We start from the raw sequence: 27585 nt of genomic DNA, 5'->3' as shown, positions 1-27585 counted from the left end.
TGGTTACGGGTTGAGGGTAAGATTTCCGATAGAAAGATCTTGCTTGTCGATTTTCGATACACGATTGCCGACATGATGTCGGAACTGACATTAAAAGTGTTTGTAGACAATCATTCTTATCAAGTGGAGTTGGAGAATGAAGAAAACACAGCCGGCTACGACGGAAATGACTATTACATCGAGTCGGTAAGTGTTTAGAGGCGCCGTTCAAAATGGCGTCGCGAAGTCTATCTTAATGCTCTTTACAATTGATTTTCATATTGATTTGAAATTTTTCCCTCTGTGTGTTACCGGTTTTTATTTTGCAGTAGAGCTTAGACTAGCGGATGGATCGTTTGTCTTTAAGCGTTTAATATTAATGGAGGTTAAATACAAGCTCAAGCTTAGTGAGAATTTGATTCACAAAATTAACAACTTGGAATTATTAATATTGAGTTGACGTGAAGTGTGAAATTAGACGTTTTGCTTTTTTCGAATGCTAATTAAAATTTAATTTAATAAAATTCGTTGTTTCTTTCATTAACATGTAATTTTAAATACTAATGACATTTTCCACTAAAATAAAAAAAAAGGAAAAAAAACTTATAAAAAAGGTTATTGTCTTTCTTTTTACTAACATTCTTCTTGTACATTATTTTGCTTTTGTTTTTAATACTTTTTTGTTTAGTCCAAAAATAAATAATGTCGTGTAGAAATCTTCACTTCGACAGCGCATGCGCGATTCTTGTGTCATTTACTAATTAGTACGTACCTACTTCTGTGTATTTATGTCGTCCTAGTATTGCTGGATAGGTTAAACTTATGGCTCGGCGATATCGCACGTCGACTTAAATGACATATCGGAGGTTCGAGGCGAACCTAGGACAGTATATCAGTAGGTATTTAGCGAGAAATGTTCACGTGTATTGAGGATTTAGTATTCACATTGTTAGTGGCACCGGCAAAGGATTTAGGAGGAAAGAAGCATTAACCGGATTTTTATAAGCTAGGCTGAGTGATATTCCTTCCTATTATCAGCGTGTCATCTATGTATATATATAAAAATGAATTGCTGTTCGTTAGTCTCGCTAAAACTCGAGAACGGCTAGACCGATTTGGCTAATTTTGGTCTTGAATTATTTGTGGAAGTCCAGAGAAGGTTTGGAATGTAGATAAATATGAAAGTGCTCGGAATTAAATAAAAATAACAATTTTGTTTTTCCTTTGATGTGTCCCACGTCGGACGGGTTCCTTTTGTTCGTTTTAAAATTTTATACAAAAGTTTAGGTCTTTTATTTATCGATTAAGGCACTACGAAGTCTGCCGGGTCAGCTAGTCTGAAATAGCAATGCATTGATGAGATTAATAAGATTTTTTTTAATAACTTTGTAATATTTATTCTATGTTGTACGTCAGTCTAGTTTTGGTTTTTAGTGCAGTGCAAGTAATGGCTTGTCCTGCAACATGAAACTTAACTCATAGCGTCGAAGTTTCGGTTCTGGTAGTAGATGCATTCGAGAAGTAGCTGCCCTCGAGCAGTCAGGCCTACTTGGGGGCGCTCAGGCAGCTGCTACCGGACAACCCCCTCCTGTCCAGGCTTACGTACTTAACGCGCGTTCATGATGAAAGAATAAAGGGAAGTAAAATAAAAGTCAATACCCGCAACAATTAGAATTTAGTAATTACTACTTAATTGAGTAATTCTCAAGTCTTAAAGTGGGTGGTGGAATCCACGTTTGGATGTCAATGGACTCGTGTAACCATTCCACAGTTTGTTCGCCCATGTAGGATTAAACAAGAGACAGCACATTGACATAAGCGACGTCGATCGTGACGTCAGCTGATCATAAATCAGCTCTCGAATACAAAGTGCACTTATACTGTTCTCCAGTTCGTTGGGTGTGGTGACGGAAGTGGATCGTGACCACATCCCTTACTGTTTCCGCCACATGTCAGTCGAAACCCTATACTGATTTTTATAATTAGCTACTACAATGGTAAAACTCACCTGGCTGTGTTGGGGCGTAGGTAATCAAGTTATATATGACAGCGTTTACTATTAGGCTTCCCATAAGATGGACCGATGGCTGGACAGTTTTTGAGTGATTGTCAAATGAGGAGGCAACGTTATATTTAGATAGAAAATGGTAGTATCTCATCTGCTATAGTTGAAGAACTAAACAGGTTGATTCTGCTCCTAGAATTGCTGATGTCACTTGCACCTCTCGTCTATCTTGGAGGTCAATAAAAACAGAATAAATTTTTTTAACACATAAACTATAATATCCTTATCCACGTCACAATTATTTAGTGGAGCAAGTTCCCATAAGGTCATTGCCCTCGACAGTGCACGCGTGCTCACACAGCCCACAGGTGCTCGGTCGATAATATCGATTCTTCTATCGATTAATCGATAGGTGACGTCACGCAATATGGCCGCCGCGAGCGCAGCTGTTTCCCTCTGTGTCATGCTAATAAAGCAGGGGTGCAATATGCGGAGGGTGATGTTTTAGGCACGCAACACATTTTAGGATATTTTAAAGGAAAAAATGACCGGTTTTTTATTTAAATTGTTGATTTAATTCAGTAGAACGAATTTATTCAGTTATGAGTTATGGTGGATTTGTAATTTTAAGTTTATCTATAATCTGAAATTACGTTCCGCTGTTTTGCACATCAACCTATTCCGAATATTCTTGTCTGGAAGTTAAATTATTAAGTAATAAGTGCGTCATGGACATGAGCAGGAGCTTATGGTACAGATTGTGCTGCTATGGTTATATTTTACTTATAGAACGTTGACCAAAAATGCGCTCGAGAGTCGTGGAGTAATGATTCGCATTCGCATTCGGATTCGCAACTTTTTCCCCTTTTCAAAAGGAATAGAGGGATGTAATTGAGGCTGACTTATCGTGATATGAGCTACGAAGCTCACACATACTAGTGTCTCTCTGTCCAGGTGACGCCAGATGGCAAGCGCCTGTTTGTCTAATAAAGTAACAGCTCTCTTGGTTACGGTGCCTCCGTTATGGATGTACTCAGGCGAAGGCATTACAAAAAGTCAAATGTACGGCCGAAGTCGTCGTGGCCTGCAAGATAAGACGCCCGATGCATTCGCATATACCGATGCGATTGTGCCAGTGTTCGCATCCCGCAGACAGGTACCTACTTTTCTGATGAAATATGTATTTGACAAATATTCACGAATGACTTCTACGGTGAAGGAATAATATTAGCGTGTAATAAAAATCAAATCGCAAAATTATAATTTCCATAATTACTGGTGGTAGGACGTGTTGTGAGTCCGCACGGGTAGGTACCACCACCCTGCCTATTTCTGCCGTGAAGCAATAATGCGTTTCGCTTTGAAAGGTAGGGCAACCGTTGTACTGTAATAACTGAAATTTGGAACTCATATATCATGGTGGGTGTCGGCAATTACGTTGTAGATGTCTATAAGTTCCGGTAATCACTTAATACCAGATGGACCGTGAGCTCGTCTACCCTTCTGAGCAATAAAAAAAGTCACCGCAATTACAAATGTACCTCTGCTATGTCTACGCTATCAATATATTAACGTGCTCTTTGGAATTTGATTAAAAAAACCGCGAATCTCCTTTACTTTTTAAAGTTAGTTAAAAAGGTGAGAATATTATTAGATAATTAACAAAAAGTAGTGACGACCCAGCGAGCTCGGTGCGGGCGCGGCGTAGGGGCGGCGGCTCCGTCGAGTTGAGTCCTAGAGATGTCACTTGTTCAACGATAAATTAAAATAACTCAATTTGGGTTCAGAAACTTTTTTGTATCTTTAACGATTTCGTCAGATGAGCTCGCATCCTCCTCGATCCATCGTCCATTGCGATCCAGACATAGAAATCCCATTTATTGGGAATGGCAAAAAATATATAATTTACTTATTTAATGATATTTTTAACCTAAACTTGAACTGTATTTATTCTGATACTAACTCATGGCAATCGAAACTCCACACAAATATAATATCCCATGTTCAAAATTTTAACCACATACTCCAAACGGTGTCAAGTGTGGTTGACAAAACGGTGTCACGTATGGTTGACATTAAAGAGATATCTGGGTCGAGACTGGGTATGTCCCATCATGACCTTGTGTTTCTAAAGCTATATTGAGCGCAACATGAAGTCCATTTACTGGAGCTCACAATTGACATGTTGAGGCGTTTATGGCCTAATTTGTACACACCCGGGTTGCTCATATCGAGTGATACGATCACTCAATAACCCAATAAAACAAGTTAACATTTATCGTTTTCTCCATAGTAAATTTATCGACATCAATCACATCACTATAAGCATTATTGTTACAAACCAGGTGTCACACAGGGGTCACGGGTGCACAGGCGTCCGTGTCCGCGTGCGCGCGTGTGAGTCTCACACAATTAAACACACATGCTCACATCAAAATGTACTGCTTAACGTTCAAATTATTTTTTTATAGATATTTGAATTAGACAGAGACTTGACGACTGTTTTAGTGAGAATTCATTTTGTTATGTGGGACGACCGTACATCATGTCATTGTGTCTGTGACTGTGTCAATTGAAGACTCTGTGACTTCTTTAAATAAACGGCATCATTTTATTTTTTTCGGTCTATCGGTAGGCTACAAAGATAGTCTGCAACGACTGGATCTTAGATAAATGAACTTTCGGAGATCATCAATATGAAAAGGAATACATATTATTACGAAATTACATTACGAAGAAATTTTAAGGCATTCTGTATACAATATGAATAGGTGTGTGTGTGTGTGTGTGTTTTTTTTTATTGCCTGTGTGTGTGACGAGCTCACAGCCCACCTGGTGTTAAGTGGTTACTGGAGCCCATAGACATCTACAACGTAAATGCGCCACACACCTTGAGATATAAGTTCTAAGGTCTCAGTATAGTTATAACGGCTGCCCCACCCTTCAAACCGAAACGCATTACTGCTTCACGGCAGAAATAGGCAGGGCGGTGGTACCTACCCGCGCGGACTCACAAGAGGTTCTATCACCAGTAATTACGCAAATTATAATTTTGCGGGTTTCATTTTTATTACACGATGTTAATTCCTTCACCGTGGAAGTCAATCGTGAACATTTGTCGAGTACGTATTTCATTAGAAAAATCGGTACCCGCCTGAGATTCGAACACCGGTGCATCGCTCAACACGAATGCACCGGACGTCTTATCCCTTAGGCCACGACGACTTCAAATTGAATTGTTCTTAAAAATTTCAAAGGTCAAACAACTTTGCTTAAACCTGTATCTATTTAAAATCTTTGTATCCAAACTTTACTAACTTCAAGATGTCCGATTAACTTATTTTGTCTACTTAACAAGAGCCGATTTTTTTAAACATAGTTTGCTATTAAAACATGTTTTTTTAAGTTATTAAACTTTATTTATTTATTTAATTTTAACAGTAAATCTAAATTATTTATTTGCAATATCTCACGCGATCAAAAGTAGACGAAACTAGGAACTCTTTGGTCCTAAGTGGTTCATTGGACAATTGTAAATCGCAAATACAGATCAACCTCTGCAGTAAAACTTCAGTTTCCACTTTGGTCGTAGCAACAACACCGAGACGGAGCCTCCATGTACCAGAATGACTCACTATGTGTATTAAACAATATCAGAGATATAACACTGATGCTAAGTTACCCAAGAGTCTTATAGTCTAGCAGCAGGGTTCGTACGGGTTGGTACCATCGTCCCATTTCTTATCATCGCAAAGCAATTTTGCGTTTTGGTACTAGGCTGGTAGATATTAAAAAATAACTCAAATTATAGATATTCAAATTATATTCTCATGTCGGTTTTGTGGGTGGACAACTGTGTAGTATTTGTGAACACCTTAGGAAGATTGTATGTTATTATGTAAAAATAACAAGATTGTACATGTTTATTGTTAGACTAGTTGTATTGAACTGTGTTTCCTATTAAAGAAAGCAAAAGATAGACAATGTGCTGATGTTTTGTGTCTTTCCCGAGGCCTTTTAATTATAACTTTCATAACAGAATTGAGATTTTACTATAAATATTCGTTTATTACAAATTAAATTGTATTTAAATAATATCCGTCAGTTATTTTTGTAGTAGATATTCGTATTAAATTGGTTAGTAGTTCGTGGGATACACTAAAGCTGCCTATGGCTTTGTATGTGGAGTGAACTCCGGCAAAGCGATGTTCACCGTCAAACGAGGGCAGACCCTTCGTACTCAGGGTGGTAGTGTAAGCGACAGTAATTAAAATGAGGTGTCTAACGCTGGCTCCCAACCGTACGAGGCTCAATTATAAAACTTGGAGTGAGCAATGTATTTCGAGTCTTGTCACAGTTTAGAAACGAACGTTTCGTAGCCCCTCGGGGTAGGTTAAGGGTGCATTGTGTGCGGCTCTCAACGAATAGCCCGACACGTGCCCTTGATATATTGAATGTTACTGTAACACTTAGACTTTAAGGTTGGTTATCGCATGTTGAGTCAGTAGTGGGTTATTCGTAGCGAGGGTGAAGAAACAAGGGTGTGTTGCAGGACGAGGAGTGCGGGCCGGGCCGGGTGCGTCGCGCAGGCGTGGTCCAGTCGGGCGCGCGACCCCGCAGCCGTCGGCCGCGTGCCATGGACGAGGGTCGAGTCAGAGACCGAGCGCCGCTCACGGTCATAGTGGCTCCCAGTACCGCCTCGCCACCGAGACTGTCTCCCGCCGACCTCCTGCCCGATGGAGATGCAGCCTTCCATCCTCTCTCCGCCGTCAACGGCCGCCTCACGCCGCCCGGGCTCGAGCCTGCTTCGTACGCGACCCTCACGCCGCTTCTACCCTTGCCACCCATCAGCACCGTCTCCGATAAGTTCGCATACCACGCTGGCGGCACCTTCACGGTCATCCAGCAGCAGCCTTCGTATGCGTCGCTGTCTCCGGCGGCCTACAATGAGCCCCTGTCGCCACAGTCGGCGTACAGCCGACGGAGCGTGTCCCCCAGCTCGTTCGAGCGACGGTCGCCGACGCCGCCGCTGCCGAGTCCGGGGCTGGACCTCAACGCTGCGCTGATGGCACGCGAGGATCAACAACAACAGCACCAGCAGCAAGTCATTCAGAATGACACTGAAGAGATAAACACTAAAGAGTTGGCGCAGAGGATAAGCGGGGAATTGAAGCGGTACTCGATCCCCCAGGCGATTTTTGCGCAGAGGGTGCTGTGTCGGTCGCAGGGCACTCTTAGTGACCTCCTGCGGAATCCCAAGCCCTGGTCCAAGCTCAAGTCGGGTCGGGAGACCTTTAGGCGGATGTGGAAGTGGCTGCAGGAGCCAGAGTTCCAGAGGATGTCCGCGCTCAGGCTAGCAGGTACGATGCATGCGCTTACAGTGTTCCTCTGTTGTTTTTGTATGAATTGCGCTTCACAGTACGGCTACACGGTAAACAGTATCGACATAAGAGAGCCAAACGTTACGTTTGAACTAAATAATAACAACTCTATTATAAGTCAACTCTCGATAGCTTCGTATTTACATTGGATTATTGGTTAGAATATTAGCCATTGCAATTGATTTTCAACCGAGAAACACACGTAAAAATCCTAGTTAAAAATTGAAACTACATCACATTTCTTAATAGCTGTCTGCTTTTTGTGCAAATTATTTATTTGGATATCAATTTGGCCTGAAAATGTAGGCTGTTGATTCACTTGGTTATCTAAATTGTATTTTCGACCTACTTATCTGCAGGAAATGGAAATAGTGAGTTAGTAGTATTATCTTTGTGCTAAGTTTTATACATACTGTACTACGAATATACATAGTATACATCAGTCATTGTGATATCAGTTGTACGGTTTATATGAAATGTATTTTCTATATTCTGTAGATAGCCTAGAAGCAAATAATTGCTAATTTTCACCGAGCACTACAGAAATTGACACAATTATAATGGTTTTTTTTATAAAGCGTTATAAAGTTATCTAATCTTCATCGCTGCTTTTTTTCTTCCTACCTATGCTGATAGCCTTGAGAGGCTATTTCAGCTTCTCCTTGACGTGTAGGTGAGCTCACGCGGTTCAAACCGGAAGTGTTGCTAAAACTGGCCCTAGCAAGAGCAGTGATTCGCAGAATCTACTACCAGATCGGAAACGCGACAACTGACAAGATCCCGCGACAAACTCAGTGGGCTGTGTCTATGGGTCATCGCTGCTCTAAACTAGGGTTCCATAGTATTACAGTTAACTTATACACACACAAAATTCGACCCGATTCATTAAACTAACATTATATGTAATTGTGACTGTTTTTATTCAATCGTTACCGGATAATCGATGTTAAGAGTGTTGAACTGATTTGTTAAATTGTGTTATTTCAAAATATGGACCATAATAAGTTTGTTTGTCTTTTAACCTAATTTAAATGAGGATGATGAGCTCACGGATCTTTTAAGGTTCAGCGAATTAAGGACCCGAAATAATTATAATTGATGCGTGATAGGACAAGATGCCGAGTTTGCCAAGATTTTAAGCTTTGTTTGACTTTTCGCGTCATGACTCTGCGCGTAACTATCACCATAAATTACCCTTTTTTTATTGCTTAGATGATTGGACGAGCTCACAGCCCACCTGGTGTTAAGTGGTTACTGGAGCCCATAGACATCTACAACGTGAATGCGCCACCCACCTTGAGATATATGTTCTAAGGTCTCAACTATAGTTACAACGGCTGCCCCACTCTTCAAACCGAAACGCATTACTGCTTCACGGCAGAAATAGGCAGGGTGGTGGTACCTACCCGCGCGGACTCACAAGAGGTCCTACCACCAGTAAGAAGTACCCTGTTTGAGATTAGCCGTCACCTAAAAACACTATTCAATATGAATCCGTTTTTGCGTGGGACCGTATACTAACAACAAGCAGAAACCGAGCAATGCATATCAATGAAGGCTCGGCCAGTGACGCGACACTTCGATCCGCTCGCATCGATTGTGGCGAATCGATGCGAGCAGCTGACTCGACGTAGTAGCCGAGATAGCGCGCCAAAACAAACCAAGCACTATCTTTATTGAACGGAAACACTGTGACTATAATAGAAACATCTTTTTGATATATATTTACTAGTGAATAGAATATCAAAAAGTTGTTACTTTTGGCGTGACGTATTTAGATTATGCCTTTTATTATTTCGATAAAATGCGTCTCGGCTAATAGTTATTTCAAACCATTTAAAATTTCACCTTCATATTCCGTGGCGGGTGGCTTCTGTTACACAATATATTAATCCCATAAATGTATATTATTTTCACTCGTTCTTCCTCTTCTAGCTTTTAATTTAAAAAAGTGTATTCTTTTTTTTTATTGACTAGATGGGTGGACGTGCTCACAGCCCACCTGGTGTTTAGTCGTTACTGGAGTCCATAGACATCCACAACGTAAATGCGCCACCCACCTTGAGATATAAGTTCTAAGGTCTCAAGGTTCTTCATTTGTTTGTGCAATTTGGGTTCGAGCTTCATTTATGCGGTTGATTTTAACCTGTCCACACTTTGTTGTTGTCACTACAGGGTAGGTTTTTGTCCCAGTAGTACCACAAGTGGCGCGCGGGGTACGAAGTTGGTGAAGATTCGCTATCTATCTATTTTTCTGATGGCTTGATTCACAACCTTTGTTAAGCTAGTGTAGCAAGTAATAGTACTAGCGTGGCGGTTTCTTTGTGACTCAATACGCGTTATTCAACCATTCCCACCCCAAACGCCAAGGCACATAGGCTCACGCGAATAGATGCGAACATTAATAATCAGGAAACAAAGGTTTTTCCAAAATGAATCATACATACGCTATATTGAATCTTATAATAAAATTACTACGAGTATACTTTGGTGCGATGTGATGTCCGCTCACACTGTTACCACGGTAAGCTTTCCTTGCCAGTGACACTGGCCAAGCGATGTCGTGGGCTAAAGGATGAAATGACCAAGGTACTCATATCAGGCCATGCGACTATACGATTTTTTAATTCCTACGCGTAGGTATCAATATTTCTAATGAAACGTGTATCTAGCGTGAGTTTACGAACGATGAAGGAAACAACACCGTGCAATAAAAGTGACAATTAGAGAGTACTTAACAGTAGGCAGCGGTTTGGCTCTGCCCTTGGCATTGCTGAAGTCCATAGGCGTCGGTAACCACTCACCATCAGGCCGTATGACCGTCTACCTACAAGGGCAATAAAAAAAAATTACGGGTTTTAATTTTTCATTTTGACTGTTTATACCAAAGAGCAGTCATCGAATTGGGTTTGGAGGTTGGGTAGTTGTGACAATACAATTGAGTTGCCAAACCCATGTCTTAAGGTGGTAGTGGCATCTACATTGTGATATCTGTGAGTTCCGGAAATTATGTAATACCCGGCAAGCTATAAAATCATTCGCCCATCTATCTAATAGAGTAATAAATTTTTTTAATAAAAGTAATTTTTTTTCAATCAAAAAAGTCATACAATTCAAAAGTTCCAAGTGCGTCAGCACTGTACTCTGTTTAAAACAAATCAAACAAAACTTTTGAACATTTACGAAAACGTGAAGTCCGTAAATGCTTTGTAGTTCACTTGGAATAAATCGGAAGGCGCGACTAGTGACGCGACACATCGATCCGCATGCATCGATTGTAGCGAATCGATGCGAGCAGCTGACTCCGCGGAGAAGAGTTCGCGCCAACTGATTATTGAGTCTTCACAATCAAACTTACTCTTACGGATTCATCACCCGTTTGTTGATTTAATTTTAATACTTCTAACGTTTAAAATACTATACAAGTTGCGTGGTCGTAGACAACATTTGAGTATTCTGTTAACTACCGTCTATTTTTCTTTAAGAATCTTTCCTGAGATTTGTGTTATAATGCACAAAGAAAGAATTCGAAGTCTGTCTGTTTGTTGTTTGTTTGACTTAGGTTGTAATTCACAGATTAAGAATCATCTTTCTAATTAAAATTAGTTATTTTGTTATTTCTTCTGAAGAAAATAGTATCATAGACTTTGCCTCTAAGCACAGATTTAGCGTGGAGGGTCCCTGCCGATCTATGTTTGTTAATGTCCCCTGCCATCCCAAGAGAGCATCTCTGCAAAGGTTTTCAGCCTCTCAGGATCCTTGGGGTCGATACAATTTGTATAAGGGACTAAATTATTATTCAGATATGTCATTGTTTTTCTCAATAAAATCGAAGGCTTTACTATCTGAAATAGAAAACTAGTATTCAAATTAGAGTTTTCAATTTTCTAACTAACACCTTCAACGTTTTTTTCTGGCAGTAGGACCTCTTGTGAGTCCGCAGGGGTAGGTACCACTACCCTGTGTATTTCTGTCATGAACAAGTTAAGGGTTTCGGTGTGAAGAGTGGGGCGGCCGTTGTACTGTAAATACTGAGACCTTAGAACTCATGTCTCAAGGTGGGTGGCGACATTTACGTTGTTAATGTCTATGGGCTTCGATAACCCCTTAATACCGGGTGAGCTTTGAGCTCATCCACCGATCTAAGCAATAAAAAATAACCTTGAATGTCTTATAACATACTAGTTTTGTACTTTATCTTATTTAGATTCCTTTTTAAATTTGTTTTTTCTGGATACGATGACAAAGATTTTTTTAGTATTTGTATTTATCGACATGGATCAGCAGTTGAACCCACGGTTCATTTGGTATTATAAAATACATATATAAACCAGGTGAATGCGTATTCTTGTTATAAGACCAATTCATTTGAAATCTTGTTATTGTCTACATCTTCCCATCGATAATACATGAAGGTTTCACATCAGACGGGGGCATGCTGTAGAGTAGTTGTTGCATAATACATCTTCTAATAATAAGTTGTATTAGAAGATCTCGTCTTCAGTTCGTATCTGTGTGGAGTGACGTGTCGCATCGATCGCGCTCGACTCGGTAAGCGCGACTGGCATCGATTCTGCACAATCGATGCACACAGCTGACGGCACTAGGCCGCGCTCCCACCGAGAGAGAAGTTGCATTCAAAACACTTTCATCTTACATCTTCACTTGCATTTTTAATTAAAAGAGTGGTTTTAATACTTTCATTTTTTTTAAATCATGCCCAAATCTTTAAAATGCTCTTTTATTACTTAGCACTTAAGTCATAGAGAACACTAGCAATGGATATTGTCCTTAAATTTAATTGATTTATGATCCCGAATAAGAGCAATATTCTGAAAAAAAATTAAAAATGACTCCGATTGAATGGTGATACTCTGTTGCTATACTGAGCGTCGCCCAATGCAAACATATACTTGTCGAAATAGAGTACTGTTTTAGGTTATTTAATTCTACTTTATAAGAACTAATAGAATGAAAACCATGTGTTTCAGTTAATTATCTGTGTAATTCTGCGAATGATTGTTGGGATGAAATGGCAAATAGTGTCAGGAAGACAGCTAAGGCTGTGCTCGGCGAATCAAAAGGGAAAGGTATAATTGACAAGGATACATGGTGGTGGAATGAGAATGTACAGAGAGAATTGAAAGAAAAGAAGAATGCATTCAAAAAGTGGCAACTAGAAAGAGGTAATGAAAGTGAGAGGCAAGCTAGGAAGAATGAGTATAGAGAATGTAAGAAAAAGGCCACTAAAGCGGTTGCTATAGCCAGGTCTGACGCTCAGAAACGGTTGTATGCCGCTTTAGATGGACCTCGTGGACAAAAGGAACTTTACCGTATTACAAGAGCTAGAGAAGAAAGAGCGAAAGATATTAAGCATGTCAGATGTATGAAAAATGAGACAGGTAAAGTTTTAATGAGAGATGACGAAATAAAAGAGCGCTGGAAGATATATTTTGAAAAATTAATGAATGAGGAGAACGACTAGAGTGATTAATAGGAAGCCAGAGAACGTCGGACTTGTGAATGAGATTAGTATGTATGAAGTTAGAGAAGCAGTGAGAAGTATGAAAAGCGGAAAATCGGAAGGACCAGACGGTATACCAGTGGAAGTATGGAAGATACTGGGAGAAGACGGATATAAGTGGCTGACTTTATTCTTCAATAAGCTGCTGCAAGAAGAAGTGATCCCTACGGAATGGAGCATCAGTACGCTGGTGCCCATATACAAAAATAAAGGGGATGTGCAAGACTGTGGCAGCTATCGGGGAATAAAGCTTATGTCTCATAGTATGAAAGCTTGGGAGAAAGTGATAGAAAAGCGGTTGCGAGATGAAAGTGAGATCACCCAAAACCAGTTCGGGTTCATGCCTGGTCGCGGGACAACGGACGCCATATTTGCACTCCGCCAAGTGTGCGAAAAACATCGCGACGTGCACAGGAATCTGCATATGGTGTTCGTTGATCTAGAGAAAGCGTACGACCGAGTACCTAGAGCAGTTTTGTGGTGGGCATTGAATGAGAAAGGTATACCTGGTAAGTATGTGAGGTTAATCTGTGCCATGTACAGTCGAGCCAGGACGTATGTACGAACCGCCGCGGGGAATTCCGACGAGTTCAATGTGGCAGTGGGCTTACACCAAGGGTCTGCACTAAGTCCCTATCTCTTCCTGCTTGTGATGGATGCCTTGACATCGGAGATACAGGAAGAGCCCCCTTGGTGTATGCTGTTTGCCGATGACATAGTGCTCGTCGGAGAAAACGGGCTCGAGGTCCAAAACATACTGGAGAAATGGCGATGCAAGTTGGAGAGTGTTGGCCTAAAAATCAGCAGATCGAAAACCGAACATCTGTTCTGTGATTTTGGCGGTCTCTCCAATTTTGCACCCATTTCCCTCGACGGAACACCTTTGCCAGTATGTCAAGACTTCCGCTACCTAGGGTCTGTTATCCAAAGCGACGGTGAACTGGATCGTACTGTCAGGCACAGAATTGACGCAGGATGGATGAAATGGCGGCAGGTCACGGGCACCATATGTGACTCGCACATCCCTCTTCCCCTAAAAGGGAAGATATATAAGACCTTAATAAGGCCTGCCGTCTTGTATGGATCAGCGTGTTGGACAACGAAAGTGGCGGATGAAAGGCGATTGCATGCAGTAGAGATGCGAATGTTGCGATGGATGTGTGGAGTAACGAGAATGGATAGAATACGGAATGAATATGTTAGAGGAAGTCTGAAAGTGGCACCTGTGACAGAGAAGCTGAGGAGTGCACGTTTGGGATGGTATGGACATGTGATGAGACGGAATGAAAATGAGGTTGTTAAGAGAGTGTTAACTATGAATGTGGAAGGATTTAGAGGAAGAGGTAGACCTAAGAAGAAATGGATGGATTGTGTGAAAGACGATATGGGTAGGAGGGGAGTGAGCGAAGAAATGGTATATGATAGAAGAGTATGGAAGGAGAAAACATGTTGCGCTGACCCCAGGTGACTGGGAGAAGGGCAGGATAATGATGATGATGATCTGTGTAATTCTGAAAGTTTCTCCCAACGATATTAAGTACGGTGTGAGCCCCGGACTACGCATCTTAATTTAAAGTTTCTTTGAAATGAAGGTCTCCCACTCAGCACTTTGCACTGAGTTGCCTAATTCATTATTGAGATCAGTTTTCAGTATGATTTCAATTGAGATTTTGTACACAAAAAGATTAAACTGACTTTAGATTTTAGTGGAGTTTTGAGACCCATTCACACCTGAAACAAGCATTCCTACTTTCCACATTGATAAAGTTTCTAACTCTATATTACTCAGGTCTGGTTGAAATAAAATACGAGTATAAAAGACCGCGCTTATTCTTAAATTAGTAAGGATTTATGATTTTAATAATACGGTGTTCGTAGTGATCGAAATGCGACCGTAATTCTTATACATCAAGATTAATTTTATGTTTTACTGTTGTTCTTTTGTTTTGTTATTAACAGTAAAAAACAATCTCAAATTAATTGGACTTGGAAAACACACCAAATTAACAAAAGCGGAGAAAATATTTATTATATAACTGTTTTATCTATGCTTACTTATTTAACTAGTACCTATGTACGAGTATTTCACTATTTAAATAAAAAATGAATGCTTATATGTTCGTTCTCTATGCGTTTCTAAATTATTCATTCCGTTGTGATAGAATTTAGTGCAGTCATTACTGGTACTCCAGGGTAGGTTTTTCTCATCAACGTACGAGAGGTAACGCGTGGGCAATCAATGTTTTTCATATAACTTATGTTGGTCACAGCAGAGTGACCGGGTTTAACGTTTAACAAATATAGATTTTCATTTATTGTATGGACACGATGTGTGGATCGCTCGATTGAATCGATTTTGCTGCTTGAGAGAATGAAATATACACATAGAAAATAGTCATTTTTGGATCAGATATGTGAATAGCTCATATTCTAACCAATGTTAAATGACTACCAAATTCCATTTACATCAATGCCACCATCCTTCTTGAGTCTTTGACCTTTGGCTGAATAAAACCCTTGAAACTGGAGCGTATGTCTGCTTTTCAATAGAAGTATGAATGGTGGTTGTACTTACCTGTGGGTGCGTATCATGCGCTCCAAGGTTCCATAATTTCTATATTTGAATACTAAACAAATTTCTAATAACTATCAATAACTTTTAATCTTAGTATGGTTTTTGTTAGTATTTTAAAATTTATTGTTCTCTATAATTGGAACTAATCAAAGCCCAAAAATATCTATTACAAAATAATTAATGGGACTACATGTATTTTTTAAAATAAATGATACATGATGAAGTTCTTTGAACGCTCTATATCGCGTATTATTCGTTCACACGGCCACATTACTGGTACACGGGTTTCCCCCTGTGACGTCACACCCCACGTCCGCCTCGCTATCGATCGACTCCCTCCTCTCCCCCGTTGTAGCACAACTGTGCTTCGTTCTGAGCTTTTTCTTCGAGCTTTTCACCTTTGGAGCCTATGTTAAGTTTTTATTCATAATTTAGATTTCGGGTTTTAAATATGAGTTTTGTATTACAACAAAAACCATTTCACGAATTTTTAAATGAAGCTGTAATTTACTGTAAAACATTGTTGTAAATAAGGTGCTTAAAGTAATATTTAGCAAAGCAATATTTAGCAAAATAGAATACTATTAACATATCAAACATGCAGTCCATAAAAACTTTATATACACAAACCGAGACAAAGGAAAGGTGAAACACAATATCCACTGACTACTATATCACAAACAAGTGTTTGAAAATACCTACTGCCTTGAAACATTATATCCTTCTTCATTACTATAGAATACTAAATACAGAAGGGAAGTGGAAACGAAAGGATTCACCATTTTATAATTTTGCAGATACGCCAAACCAGCATCAAACGATAAAAGGCGACAATGTAAACAGCATGCCTCAGCAGCCATACTGCCAGCCCCGAGAGTACCAGGGTGCTCCGCCCCCGGCTCAATGCCCCACAATGTACCCTCCGGGGCCTCCGCCACCCTGGGAAACGCCATATGAACCAGCCGGGGACGTTTCTTGCTTGTGAGTCCTCCCCACTCTTGATTTGACTCCTGGTTTCCATCATATCCCTATTTCCTGTCGAAAGCCTAGTAACTAACACTCCAAGTTACTATAACTTATTGTTCTTTTCCCGTTGACTAACTTCATCATGACTTAATTTAAACATTATTATAATTTTCATAATTTCTGATTTTACTCATATTTTTTTCATCTTTTACTTAGATGACACATCATTTCTTTAAGCATTTGATAATAGTTTTAAAATGCTCATGTATTCCATATTTATATCCTTTAGAAATATCCGAATCCCATACAACCTTGCCTGTGGCTGCGTAGCAGTGGACTTGGTTTCTTATACATAGGTACTAACTGACTTGTAAATAGCTTGTCGCAAAGGTAAACACCACATGCATACACGATACTTGAACCTTTCATCGTAATTGGAACACGTGATTGTCTAACGAGTAACTACCGCTTTGTGTAAGCCAAGCAAACGATAGAAAAGTGAATATCTGAATGGAAACTTTATTTTTATAATTCTGTCGAATCCTGCGTAAAATGTATATATAAATGCTGAAATAGATGTCGTATCGTTTTGAATAGGCAGTATCCTTTCCCGAGCTTTAGTACTAGCGTTTACAGCTTTGTGTTTCGTGGCATCGATACTGTCTAGAAAATGTTACTTTAGAAAAGTTGTTGAATAAACTTTATAGTTGTAGGTAAGTGTATTTTGTTAGCTTTAAGAAGCCAAGATGAATGTTAGACTGCTAACGCTGCCCCCTCCCTTCCATTTTGTTTTCCCCCAACGCCCGGGCTGCCATAGTTTTATTTCGTATGATTTTATAGGTGCCTGCGAGACAGAACTCCTTTTTTAAATGTTGTTTACATTGTCGCCAGGTATGCGTTTTCATATTATACGTTTGGTGTTTTAGATTTTATTGCCGCGTTTTGGAACAAAATTTGTCTGTCTAAATTTTTTGTGTGCTCTACATAATTTCACTACATTTCCTAATATAAAATTTGCCCCAAAACGTTAATTTAAAATTATAGTAACGAGAAAACTTCAAAAAGTTTGCCACCGGAGTGGTGAATTTTAGGATTTCCACTAAACTTTTACTATTTCAATTTTAGCTTTGATACGCAATAGTCACATGTGATAGTAAATGTTATCTAGTGCGTATTGAAGGTTATGTTTAGAGGCATGTTTGTCGTATCTAGTTTTGTGAAATAATTTTAGTTTTTTAAATTCATTATTATTAATTTAAATATTATAACATAAGCTAATAACACGTGAATTTGTTTTTGTTGCAGCGGCCCAGATTCCACAGAGAGGCAGTAAGTTTGTTTAATTTTTATAATTAAATTTAGATTTCAACAATACACTGACTAATCAATTAATTATATGGCTACATATTGGTTTTCTAGTATTTCATGTTTTGAATTAAATTAAATTCGCTCCTTATAACTTTGATTCTGGACGTTCACTTTTAATTTTTATGCGATTATGATAGCTTTAAGCCTAAAAGTTGCAATATTTCTCATTAAAAATAGGCATGTTGTATATCCCAGGCTGCAAGCGCAAGGAGGACATGGGCTCGGATACCCTGCCTTCCCCGAAGAAGCCGCGTTTGGTTTTCACCGACCTCCAGCGGCGTACTCTACAAGCTATTTTTAAGGTAATTATCTAATGCAATAGAAATTAGCTAAAAAATAACACCTCAACTTATTTAAATTACTGATGTATTGGTACAGGGATAGACGGCAGTATGTCGCAGACAAATAGTATTGTTGAGCGTGCATCTATTCTGTACCTTTTATTGTTTATATGCTTAAACAATTTGCTCCCAAATCATTCATCGGATTGCGATGAAACTTAGTCCGGTTATCTTTGGCACTCCAAGGAAAGTTTCCGTCACAGTAGTGTCCCTATGACAGTTTTTGGTACTCCAGAGTGTAGAGTTGTTCTAGCCCTCGTCATTTTTATTTAAAAAATATTTGAAGAATCTTGTAAATTTCGTGCGGAGTCCAATTAAGAAAATTTATTTAAATAGGAAAAGAGCAAGTCCTGATTTTCTTTCCGATCGTCCTCAGCGGTGTAACTGCGTTCTTAACCGGTGATAAGGTTACGAGACAGATTCTCTTAGATAGTAAAACATTTTATTTTTCTTTTGAGCACCATACATGTCAGACAGATTAGCGCGAGTGAGTATTTCATCAAGAGATTATGTTTTTCATATAATTAGCGACTTTCGCTCGACGGATATTGACTAATTTTGATTAGTAGTTTGTAAGACATATTCTCAGATACGAGCTACATTGTACATATTTTTATCTTATGTTAATTGAATGTTGTGTTTTAGATAAACGTGTGACGTAAATGTAATTTGTCGCACTAAACAATATCCTAGACCGCTACCATTTTAAATTTAAACCAAATGTCATGAAAAAAAAAGGTGATATTGAGTTTTTTGAAGAAAGTTCCCTTAGGAGCGGTTTCAGTTCTTCCAAAATCAGTTTCGTCTCATCAAGAACTTTCCAGCAGAAACAGCATTGCAAGAAAATCAAACAATTTTGGTCATTACTTAATTACACTAGTGTTCGCCAAAAAATCAAAATTAGACCATAATCACCGACACTTCTGATTATCAATACATTTTCTCTCCGATGGATTGGCCTTTAAAAAAAAGAAACCTAGAATAGAAATTAAATCTTATAATAAAAGATGAAGATGTCACTGGACATCTGATTCTGTTTATATCACTATTAAGATTAAATTCAGCCAAAGGAATAGCTCATTGTTAACTGAAACAGCTCGCTACGACACATTAAATCTAAAGAGAGAAAAAATAAAAACTAGTTTTCAATAACCTTTTTATTTTTTATTGCTTAGATGGATGGACGAACTCACAGCCCACCTGGTGTTAAGTGGTTACTGGACCCCATAGACATCTACAACGTAAATGAGCCACCCACCTCGAGATATAAGTTCTAAGGTCTCAGTATAATTACAACGGCTACCCCACCCTTCGAACCGAAACGCATTACTGCTTCACGGCGGAAATAGGCGGGGTGGTGGTACCTACCCGTGCGGACTCACAAGAGGTCCTTACCAGTGATTACGCAAATTATAATTTTGCGGGTTTGGTTTTTATTACACGATGTTATTCCTTCACCGTGGAAGTCAATCGTGAACATTTGTTGAGTACGTATTTCATTAGAAAAATTGGTACCCGCCTGCGGGATTCGAACACCGGTGCATCGCTTCAACACGAATGCACCGGACGTCTTATCCTTTAGGCCACGACGACTTCTTTACTCTCTCTGATTACTCTTACTCTCGTCAAAAAACTAGACCATTGAAACATCGGTTGATAAGCGTCGAGTAAATAGTCCTTAACTGTTTGTTTTTGATCACTTATATATGTTTATATGTATGTGCGTATAGATTTGCTAAAGTAATAAATAATCGTTTTAAAATTCCAGGAAACAAAAAGACCATCAAAAGAAATGCAAGTAACGATAGCGAGACAACTAGGACTAGAGCCGACGACGGTCGGGAACTTTTTTATGAACGCCAGGAGGCGGTCTATGGACAAGTGGAAGGACGACGATGCGCCGTCCACGGAGCTGGACCAGCAGTGCGAGAGCCAGGACATGGATCAGGTCCCGAGCTTGGACTCGGCGGACTCGGAGGAGGACGGCTGCGAGGATCACGACGACCATCTCTTGTGACGCCCTCTCTCGCACCAGCAGCTGTTAGTGCTGTAGAGTTGCTGGTATCGGATGTTGAGCCCCTCGAGCGCTTGGACTCTTGACGTCACGGAGGTTCTGTTAATGTTCTGTTGACTGGTGTCAGTTCTTACTGTACTGGTTTATGTGATTTTAAACTATCGTTATTCAAAAACGCGTATTTCAAAAGAAACGGGATTTAATCGCGCGAACCAGACGCTTGCCATGTACGTTGGACTCTCGAAGTAAGGACGCGACCGACCGCTGCAATGTACCAAGGCGAAAACACACAGATCACATCCGGAAGCAGCAGCAGTGAAGATGCTCCCCACATGTACTGTCATAGTCATTAACTAGTCATTACGTTAAGAGAAAAATACTTAAGTTATTTTCAATAATTTTTTTGTTACAATCTTCTTGAACGTTATGAAAATTAGTCATAAATTAATATGAGAACAGAAAAATTGTGATTATATAGACATTCCAAAGATTCGACAGGTCGAAGTGACGGCGTCAGGCTGAAAGTAAGACGTGAATTGACGTCTGACTTGAAGTCTGAGCAATATATACAATAGCAACGAGCTTGGAGTCACATTAGATTCACCGCGCACTGGGTAGATAGAGAGGGTACATGAGGTGGTGGATCGATCCTAAGTGTTCACGAATAATGCCTCAATAACGGTTCAGTCAGTGGCCAGAACAGTCCTTGCATTAGCTTTGAAAAGCTCTTTCAGAAAAACTGATCTTTAAACTAAGGTTAACTAACATTTAATGAAATTTACTAACTAATTTAAAACCGAATCGATTTTCAGTTTTTATGAACGTTCGTCTTTTTTAAAAACGGTATTCCGACGCAGTACCGTCATTGTCATGTAATACCTGTTTTTTATTACTCTATCCTGCACATATTTATATCTCTACCACGTGTGCGGGTTGTGGATCTAATGTAGCTTTATCTTGACTGTTAGCTCGGCGCTGTCTCCATGTTTAGCAATGGATCTCTTTATATCAAGTTCTAGTCAGAACAAATAAATTAGGTTTGATTTTTAGTATATTTTAAATGTGTTTATTATTTATTAGTGTTCGCGCATGATCACTGACAGACGCTTACATTTACTAGACTTATTGAATTAGTGTGGTAAGACTAAAATATTTTATCATTTTAGATTTGTTAAAATGTGTTACCAGACTATAATATTTTTTACAGAACTGTAATAATTAAGTTCATTTTTTTACAGATTATTTATTTTAAATGTGCAATATTGAGTGATGGAAATCGTGAAATATAGCTAATTATCAAAGCAGCCATGTCGTGGTCAAAATTACGGTTGTTAAAACTATGTAAGAATCATTACGCGATTATTGTTAGTACGGGATGGCCGCATTTTTTGAAATAAGTCACCTTAATTTCTTGAAGCGTGCGGTGGTGTGGCGCCAAAGACAGTTCAACAGTGTCAACATGTCCTGGGTGATCTTGATCTGGATGACTTAACTGTGCCCCTCACATTATCGATCTCCACGCTCTACACCGCACCGGACCACATGCTCGCAACGCGCGTCTTTTGAATAATTAGCTTATTGCTGAATTAGGCACAGACAATAGAAGCAATGATATGTCATTTACTTGGTTCAAATTTCGAAATTTAAAAAAAATGCGGCTACGCGCTGTTAATATCCACATACATATGTATTATACCGTCGAAGCCTTTTCAAAAGCGTCTGTAAGCTCAAGTGACTAGATATAATTAAAAGCTACGTAGGAATTATGTTTTGAACTTTATAGAGATAATGTCCGATAAAATCGGGCCTTGAGTCTTTAGGAATTCTGGTTTATCTGAGTATTGAGACGTTTTCTGGAATATGTGAGCTTTTTATTATTTTAGATGGTCAGAATATCTCACGGCCTCCCTGATGCTTAGAAGTTGTGAGAGCGCAACAACATCACAGTGACCACCACGCAGTTAATTTTGAGACATGCAGGCGAAATCTTGATTTAATTGCATTAGCGATTAACATCAGCGGAGCCGTGAGCCACTCTGAACCGAGGTAATAGCTATCCACACAGTATTGTATCATACAGTGGGCACTATTATATTATTTAGAACAATTTTTTTAATTTTATTATACATATAATGTACTCTAGTCAAGTGAATTCTAAACATTCCCTTTGTTTATACAAAAATATGTATCAATTCTTTTACGACATTACAAACGTGCTGTTACTAATTCCGACACACACGTTTTGCCTTTGGAAAACGAAAAAAAAATAGACTACAAACAATATATCTTTGTTACTACACGTTGTAGATATCTATGGGCTCCAGTAAGCACTTAACATCAGATGGACTTTGAGCTCGTATGTAAGCAATAAAAAATAAATAAATAAACTCTGCATTTACATGTTGTGTTGCAGTCCTTTTGATCATTTGAATTGAATGTGTCGTGAATGAAAGGGCTGAAGACAAGAAATGCTTGAAACCATTTGATGATATAACATGATGATGCATTAAGGCGTTGTCAGGGGATTGGAGATGGGATTTGCATCCGCATATTGGCCTTCATATGAAGTCGAAAATTGGGCGCTAATGTTTTTGTTTGCCGGACACATACGTACGATTGGATCTCGTTTTTAATTTTCATCGGACCATTCGTCCAGTTGTTAGAACAATATTCGAGACTTCGAAGATTCTAAAATAAATTAAAAAAAAGTGGTTATTCTATCGATCAATTAATCAAAAATGTGAACATTTTGTAAATGATATTATTTTATTGATGTTAATGATCATGACTAGAATGTAAAGTGGAACAGAAAAGCGCTTTTAAATGAAAATTTAAGGAAAGCTTCATAATGTGTTACATTATCAGTTATATCAAAACGGTGAATTTCATGAGCAAATGACTTTTTGCATTCAGATGAAGTCTTATTTTTTTATTAACTAAAATAGTTTATGTTTATTAGGTTAAATTAATGTATTTTCATGTTTAATTTAATATTTAAATGGAGGACATATTCAAAATCTGACAGCGTTAAGAGAAAATCCAAGTAATCATTCATTTTAACATTTACTATAAAAGAAACAAAGTGTCTAATCCAAACAAAATAATCATTTTTTTTAAATCTAGTCTAATTTGTGCAAACCGTAATCTTAAGTTTATTATAGTTTTTAATTTATTTATTTTAATTTAAGTAAAGGGTTAGCGAAGCGTTTTGTACCGCCAGCCACGAGTGAGAGCTCCGTGTTATTGTTTTTAGTAAAGTAATCCGAAATACTTATTGAACATATTTTGATTTATAGCAACTGAAATAAGGGCCGTTTTCCAATTACAGCACAAGAGCGCATTATGCGGCATAATGCTCAACTAAGCTTCAGCATAATTCGGCATTGTGCGTCACTGAGCGCAGTTTTCCAATTACAGAGCATAATGCGACTCAGTGACGCACAATGCCGAATTATGCTGAAGCTTAATTGGAACGTGAATTAGTTTTCAAATGCATCAGCAGAGTGCGCTAAGTAGCACAATTTTAATTAACATTGATTATTTCTAAGAAACTACGACGAAACGAAAGCCTTACAATTTTTTTGAACATTAAATAATACTACTAACGGTAATATAAACAAAATTTCGATCAATGCCAACTTAAAGAAAAACACTTGTCAATTTTCTGTCACTGAGTTGGTATCGATTGCGAGTATCACGCGAGAGCAGTACTTTTGAGAGTGCTCGATTGTGCGAAGCGTTGCTGTAGTTGGAACATTCAACGTTGAGCATTATGCCGCATAATCTCTTGTGCTGTAATTGGAAAACGGCCAAGATTAGCCGCATTCTGTCATTGCTCTCATAGGAAAATTATTGAAACCATATTTTTTTATCTTGTATTCCTATAACAATTTCAGATACTAAAATAATTTGGTATAAATTCTGAATACTTGTGTTCAGCTTCTGTTTAGTTGTTGCTAACGCTCCGCCTACTCTGTTTAAGTTTTATAATAATTTATTACTAAGCAACTTAAACTAGTCTGTGTAATTACCACCAAAGATGTTACGCGTGCAATTTATATGTTAAGTAAACGATATTTTTGGAACAAGTCGCTGACTGAATCACTTCGGACAGTGTGTGCTGTCAGAGATAATAAAACGAAGAATGTATTAGGGTATTTTTTTATTGCTTAGATGGGTGGACGAGCTCACAGCCCACTTGGTGTTAAGTGGTTACTGGAGCCCATAGTCATCTACAACGTAAATGCGCCACCCACCTTGAGATATAAGTTCTAAGGTTTCCGTATAGTTACAACGACTACCCCGCCCTTCAAACCGAAACGCATTAATGCTTCAGCGCAGAAATAGGCGGGTTTATGGTACCTACCCGTGCGGATTCACAAGAGGTCCTACCACCAGTAATAATGAACTATGAAGCATTTGTAGAGCAGGCAGTTTTGCTGCGACGGCTTCAATAGAACAATTTAAATGACGAAGTAGTGTATAATTTTAATATGTGTATGTATTGTTACAGCTAACTGCGCTCAATCAAACTGTGACTTAGCTCTTTCGATCTCCGACCTGTCCCTGAGCTAACTTAACGCGCGGTTCCTTAAGTTGCCTTCTTTTGAATTCAGTCAGCGACATTTGTGTCTAGCTAATCTAGAAAAAGAGCTTTCTCTGTGACACTCCACTATACAGAATGCGACAGTATTAATAGACAATTCTTAAAGTATTATCGAAGATTCTATCTCCACCACATTGAAAGTTAGATAAGGACAAAAACATATTTTTTTTACTGTAAATACAATTAAAAAACGTGTTATTCTGAAATTAAATTATATAATTTTCGTTCATAATTAAAGTATCGATAGATGATACGTTTTTACCTTGAAATTGAACTCGATATTGCGGAGAAGATTGTCGTCAACACAATCTGACGCAAAGTCGAGTTGTTGTTATTTCATTTCCAAATATTAGACCTATTTATTTTCACTAAACTGACATTCCGTTACAAGATATGAATCGTGTTTTATTTACTTAATTTAGAGCATACTTTACGAATGCAGTGAAGAAATATTTTTATGTAAACCTAGAGTAAAGGGGTAGCTCGCTTTCTTATGTAAATAGTTCGTGATTAAATTTAAGATTAAATGTAAATTTTACAATGAAGTATGACTTTGATTGTGGCAGAATCTATCCACGTCACCCACGGGCCGGACGTGTCTTCACTAGTGGCTTTACTAATGAACCTTCTCTAGTCAATTAAAACACTCATTTCCGTACTTTCCTATTTTCATTTTACAATTCCTAACTTATCGAATTTCGTGTTTTAAGATTGGTTCTTAATGAATTATTATTCTTTGGATGACCTAAATTTCTAATTTCCATAATTATGCTAATAGCAATATAAATAATCAAGAAAAAACATGTTTTTTTTTTATTGCCCTTGTAGGCAGACGAGCATACGGCCCACCTGATGGTGGGTGGTTACCGTCGCCCATGGACTTCAGCAATGCCAGGGGCAGAGCTAAGCCGCTGCCTACCGTTCCAAGCCGCTGCCTACCGTTGCGTGAATTGCGTTAGGGCATTTAAAAGATAAACTTGCAAGCGTCTAGTACGATCGGACCAATGTTGCCGCCGTTGCGTCGATCTACCTAAAGATATCTGAAAGTTGAAGACCTTCCCTTTATCGTTTTTGATCAATTATAATTAGTTGAATTGAACTTTACTGGTAGTAGGGTGGTGTATGAACCTGCACGGGTAGGTACCACTACCCTGCCTATTTCTACCGCGAAACAGTAATACGTTTCGGTTTGATGGGTGGGGCAGCCGTTTTATTGTAAAATGAAGACTTAGGAATCATGTCTGAAGGTGGATGAAGGTTTTTACGTTACTTATTTCTATGGGCTTCGGTAACTACTTAACACCAGGTGAGCCGTGAGACCGTCGCACTATTTCAGGAATAAAAAAATCTTAAAAGTAGTGCATTTGTGAAGATAAAAAACTAAATCGAGATGACAAATTTGAATAAAATAAATTGCATCTACAACCTCCGAATGACGGTATTGAGATCATCTCAAGAACAGTATCAGGGTGGAAGTGATCTTCGCTCTGTAGTAGGAAGCAATTAAAAAACAAGTTACAACGTTTTTTACTGGTTGTAGAACCTCTTGTGAGTCCGCGCGGGTAGGTACGACCGCCCTGCCTATTTCTGCCGTGAAGCAGTAATGCGTTTCAGCTTGAAGAGTGGGGCAGCCGTTGTAATTATGCTGAGAACTTATATCTGAAGGTGGGTGGCGCATTCACGTTGTAGATGTCCATGGGCTTCAGTAACCACTTAATACCAGGTGGGCTGTGGGCTCGACCACCAATCTAAGCAATAAAAAAAAAAAAAGTACCACAAATACCCGACTAGCTAGCTCCCTCGATGAATAACAAGCCCTTGAAATTCTGCCTAGTTCTTGGCACTGCTTAACTACTTATAAAAAGCACAGAGCTTAGGACAACGCTTAAACTTTTTCTGACGTAAACGTGTATTCCAACTAGAGCGGGGGGTTTATCCTTGTAAAAAAGTAGTCATTTAACATCGGGTGAGCTGCAGACTCACCTATAGAGCTAGGAAAACGTAAATCTGTGGCAAAGTCTTGTTCTTACAGCGAAAGAAAATGCATAATAAAACCAAAAGCTTTAATCCAATGCTTAGTTACGGCTTAGGAGCTTACACGAGCTTTTGGGTCTATCTCCAATATTAGCGACGAATAAATTATTCAAACTGGACTCCTAAAGCTTGAGAATGAAAAAGGTTATATCGTTGTTGGCGATGTAGAATTTTTTTGTTGAAGCGACAGAGAATCTGTCCTCTTGTTGCGGCCTGAAGGATAAGACGCCCGGTGCATTCGTATCCAGAGATGCAAGTCTTTCTCAGGCATGTACTTATCTGGTTGATTGTGTATAGAAACGACTTCCACGAAAAAGAAACATGTGGCAGTAATAAACTCGCAAAATTTATACATAATAAAAAATACCTATTTCCTGGAAGGCGTGTCAGGCCGCGCGGGTAGGTACTGCCGTCTTGCCTATTTATGCCGCGATGCGGTCATACGATCCGGTTGAAGGGTTGACGGGTGTTACGGCCGGTAATACAACTGAGATTTTCACATTTTGTCACAAGGCAATGCTGGCATTTTGTAACCGCCTAATACCGGATGGATCGTAACCAAAATCGTAACGCATTATCGAAAACCCAGTGCCGGAGAGTATTTTACTGGTGGTAGGACCACCTGTGAGTCCGCGCGGATAGCTACCATTTCAGCCGTGAAGCAGTAATGCGTTTTGGTTTGAAGGGTGGGGCAGCCGTTGTGACTATACTGAGACCTTAGAAATATATCTCAAGGTGTGTGGCGCATTTACGTTGTAGATGTCTATGGGCTCCAGTAACCACTTAACACCA

The 27585-nt window shown here is 39.0% G+C and overlaps 1 protein-coding gene across 1 annotated transcript; it reads left to right on the top strand.

Moving 5' to 3' along the window:
- Positions 1-26: 26 nt before the first annotated feature.
- On the top strand, positions 27-25414 carry LOC101745526 (hepatocyte nuclear factor 6). The gene is made up of 5 exons (XM_021348306.3): positions 27-186; positions 6537-7344; positions 17736-17759; positions 17994-18100; positions 19908-25414. The coding sequence occupies exons 1-5, from the start codon at positions 73-75 to the stop codon at positions 20154-20156; spliced, it is 1302 nt and encodes a 433-aa protein (XP_021203981.2). The 5' UTR covers positions 27-72; the 3' UTR covers positions 20157-25414.
- Positions 25415-27585: the final 2171 nt, after the last annotated feature.

The sequence above is a fragment of the Bombyx mori genome, chromosome 27 (genome assembly GCF_030269925.1).
Source record: "Bombyx mori chromosome 27, ASM3026992v2".
NCBI classification, from domain to species: domain Eukaryota; kingdom Metazoa; phylum Arthropoda; class Insecta; order Lepidoptera; family Bombycidae; genus Bombyx; species Bombyx mori.
The sequence above is the reverse complement of the archived record's forward strand: the minus strand, read 5'-3'. Positions and strand labels throughout refer to the sequence as shown.

Excerpts from the sequence above, each read along its gene's own strand:
- LOC101745526 (XM_021348306.3), top strand. The coding sequence starts at position 73 with ATGATGTCGGAACTGACATTAAAAGTGTTTGTAGACAATCATTCTTAT. Across the intron at positions 187-6,536 it reads ATGACTATTACATCGAGTCG|GACGAGGAGTGCGGGCCGGG; the intron begins GTAAGTGTTTAG and ends GGTGTGTTGCAG. Across the intron at positions 18,101-19,907 it reads CTCTACAAGCTATTTTTAAG|GAAACAAAAAGACCATCAAA; the intron begins GTAATTATCTAA and ends TTAAAATTCCAG.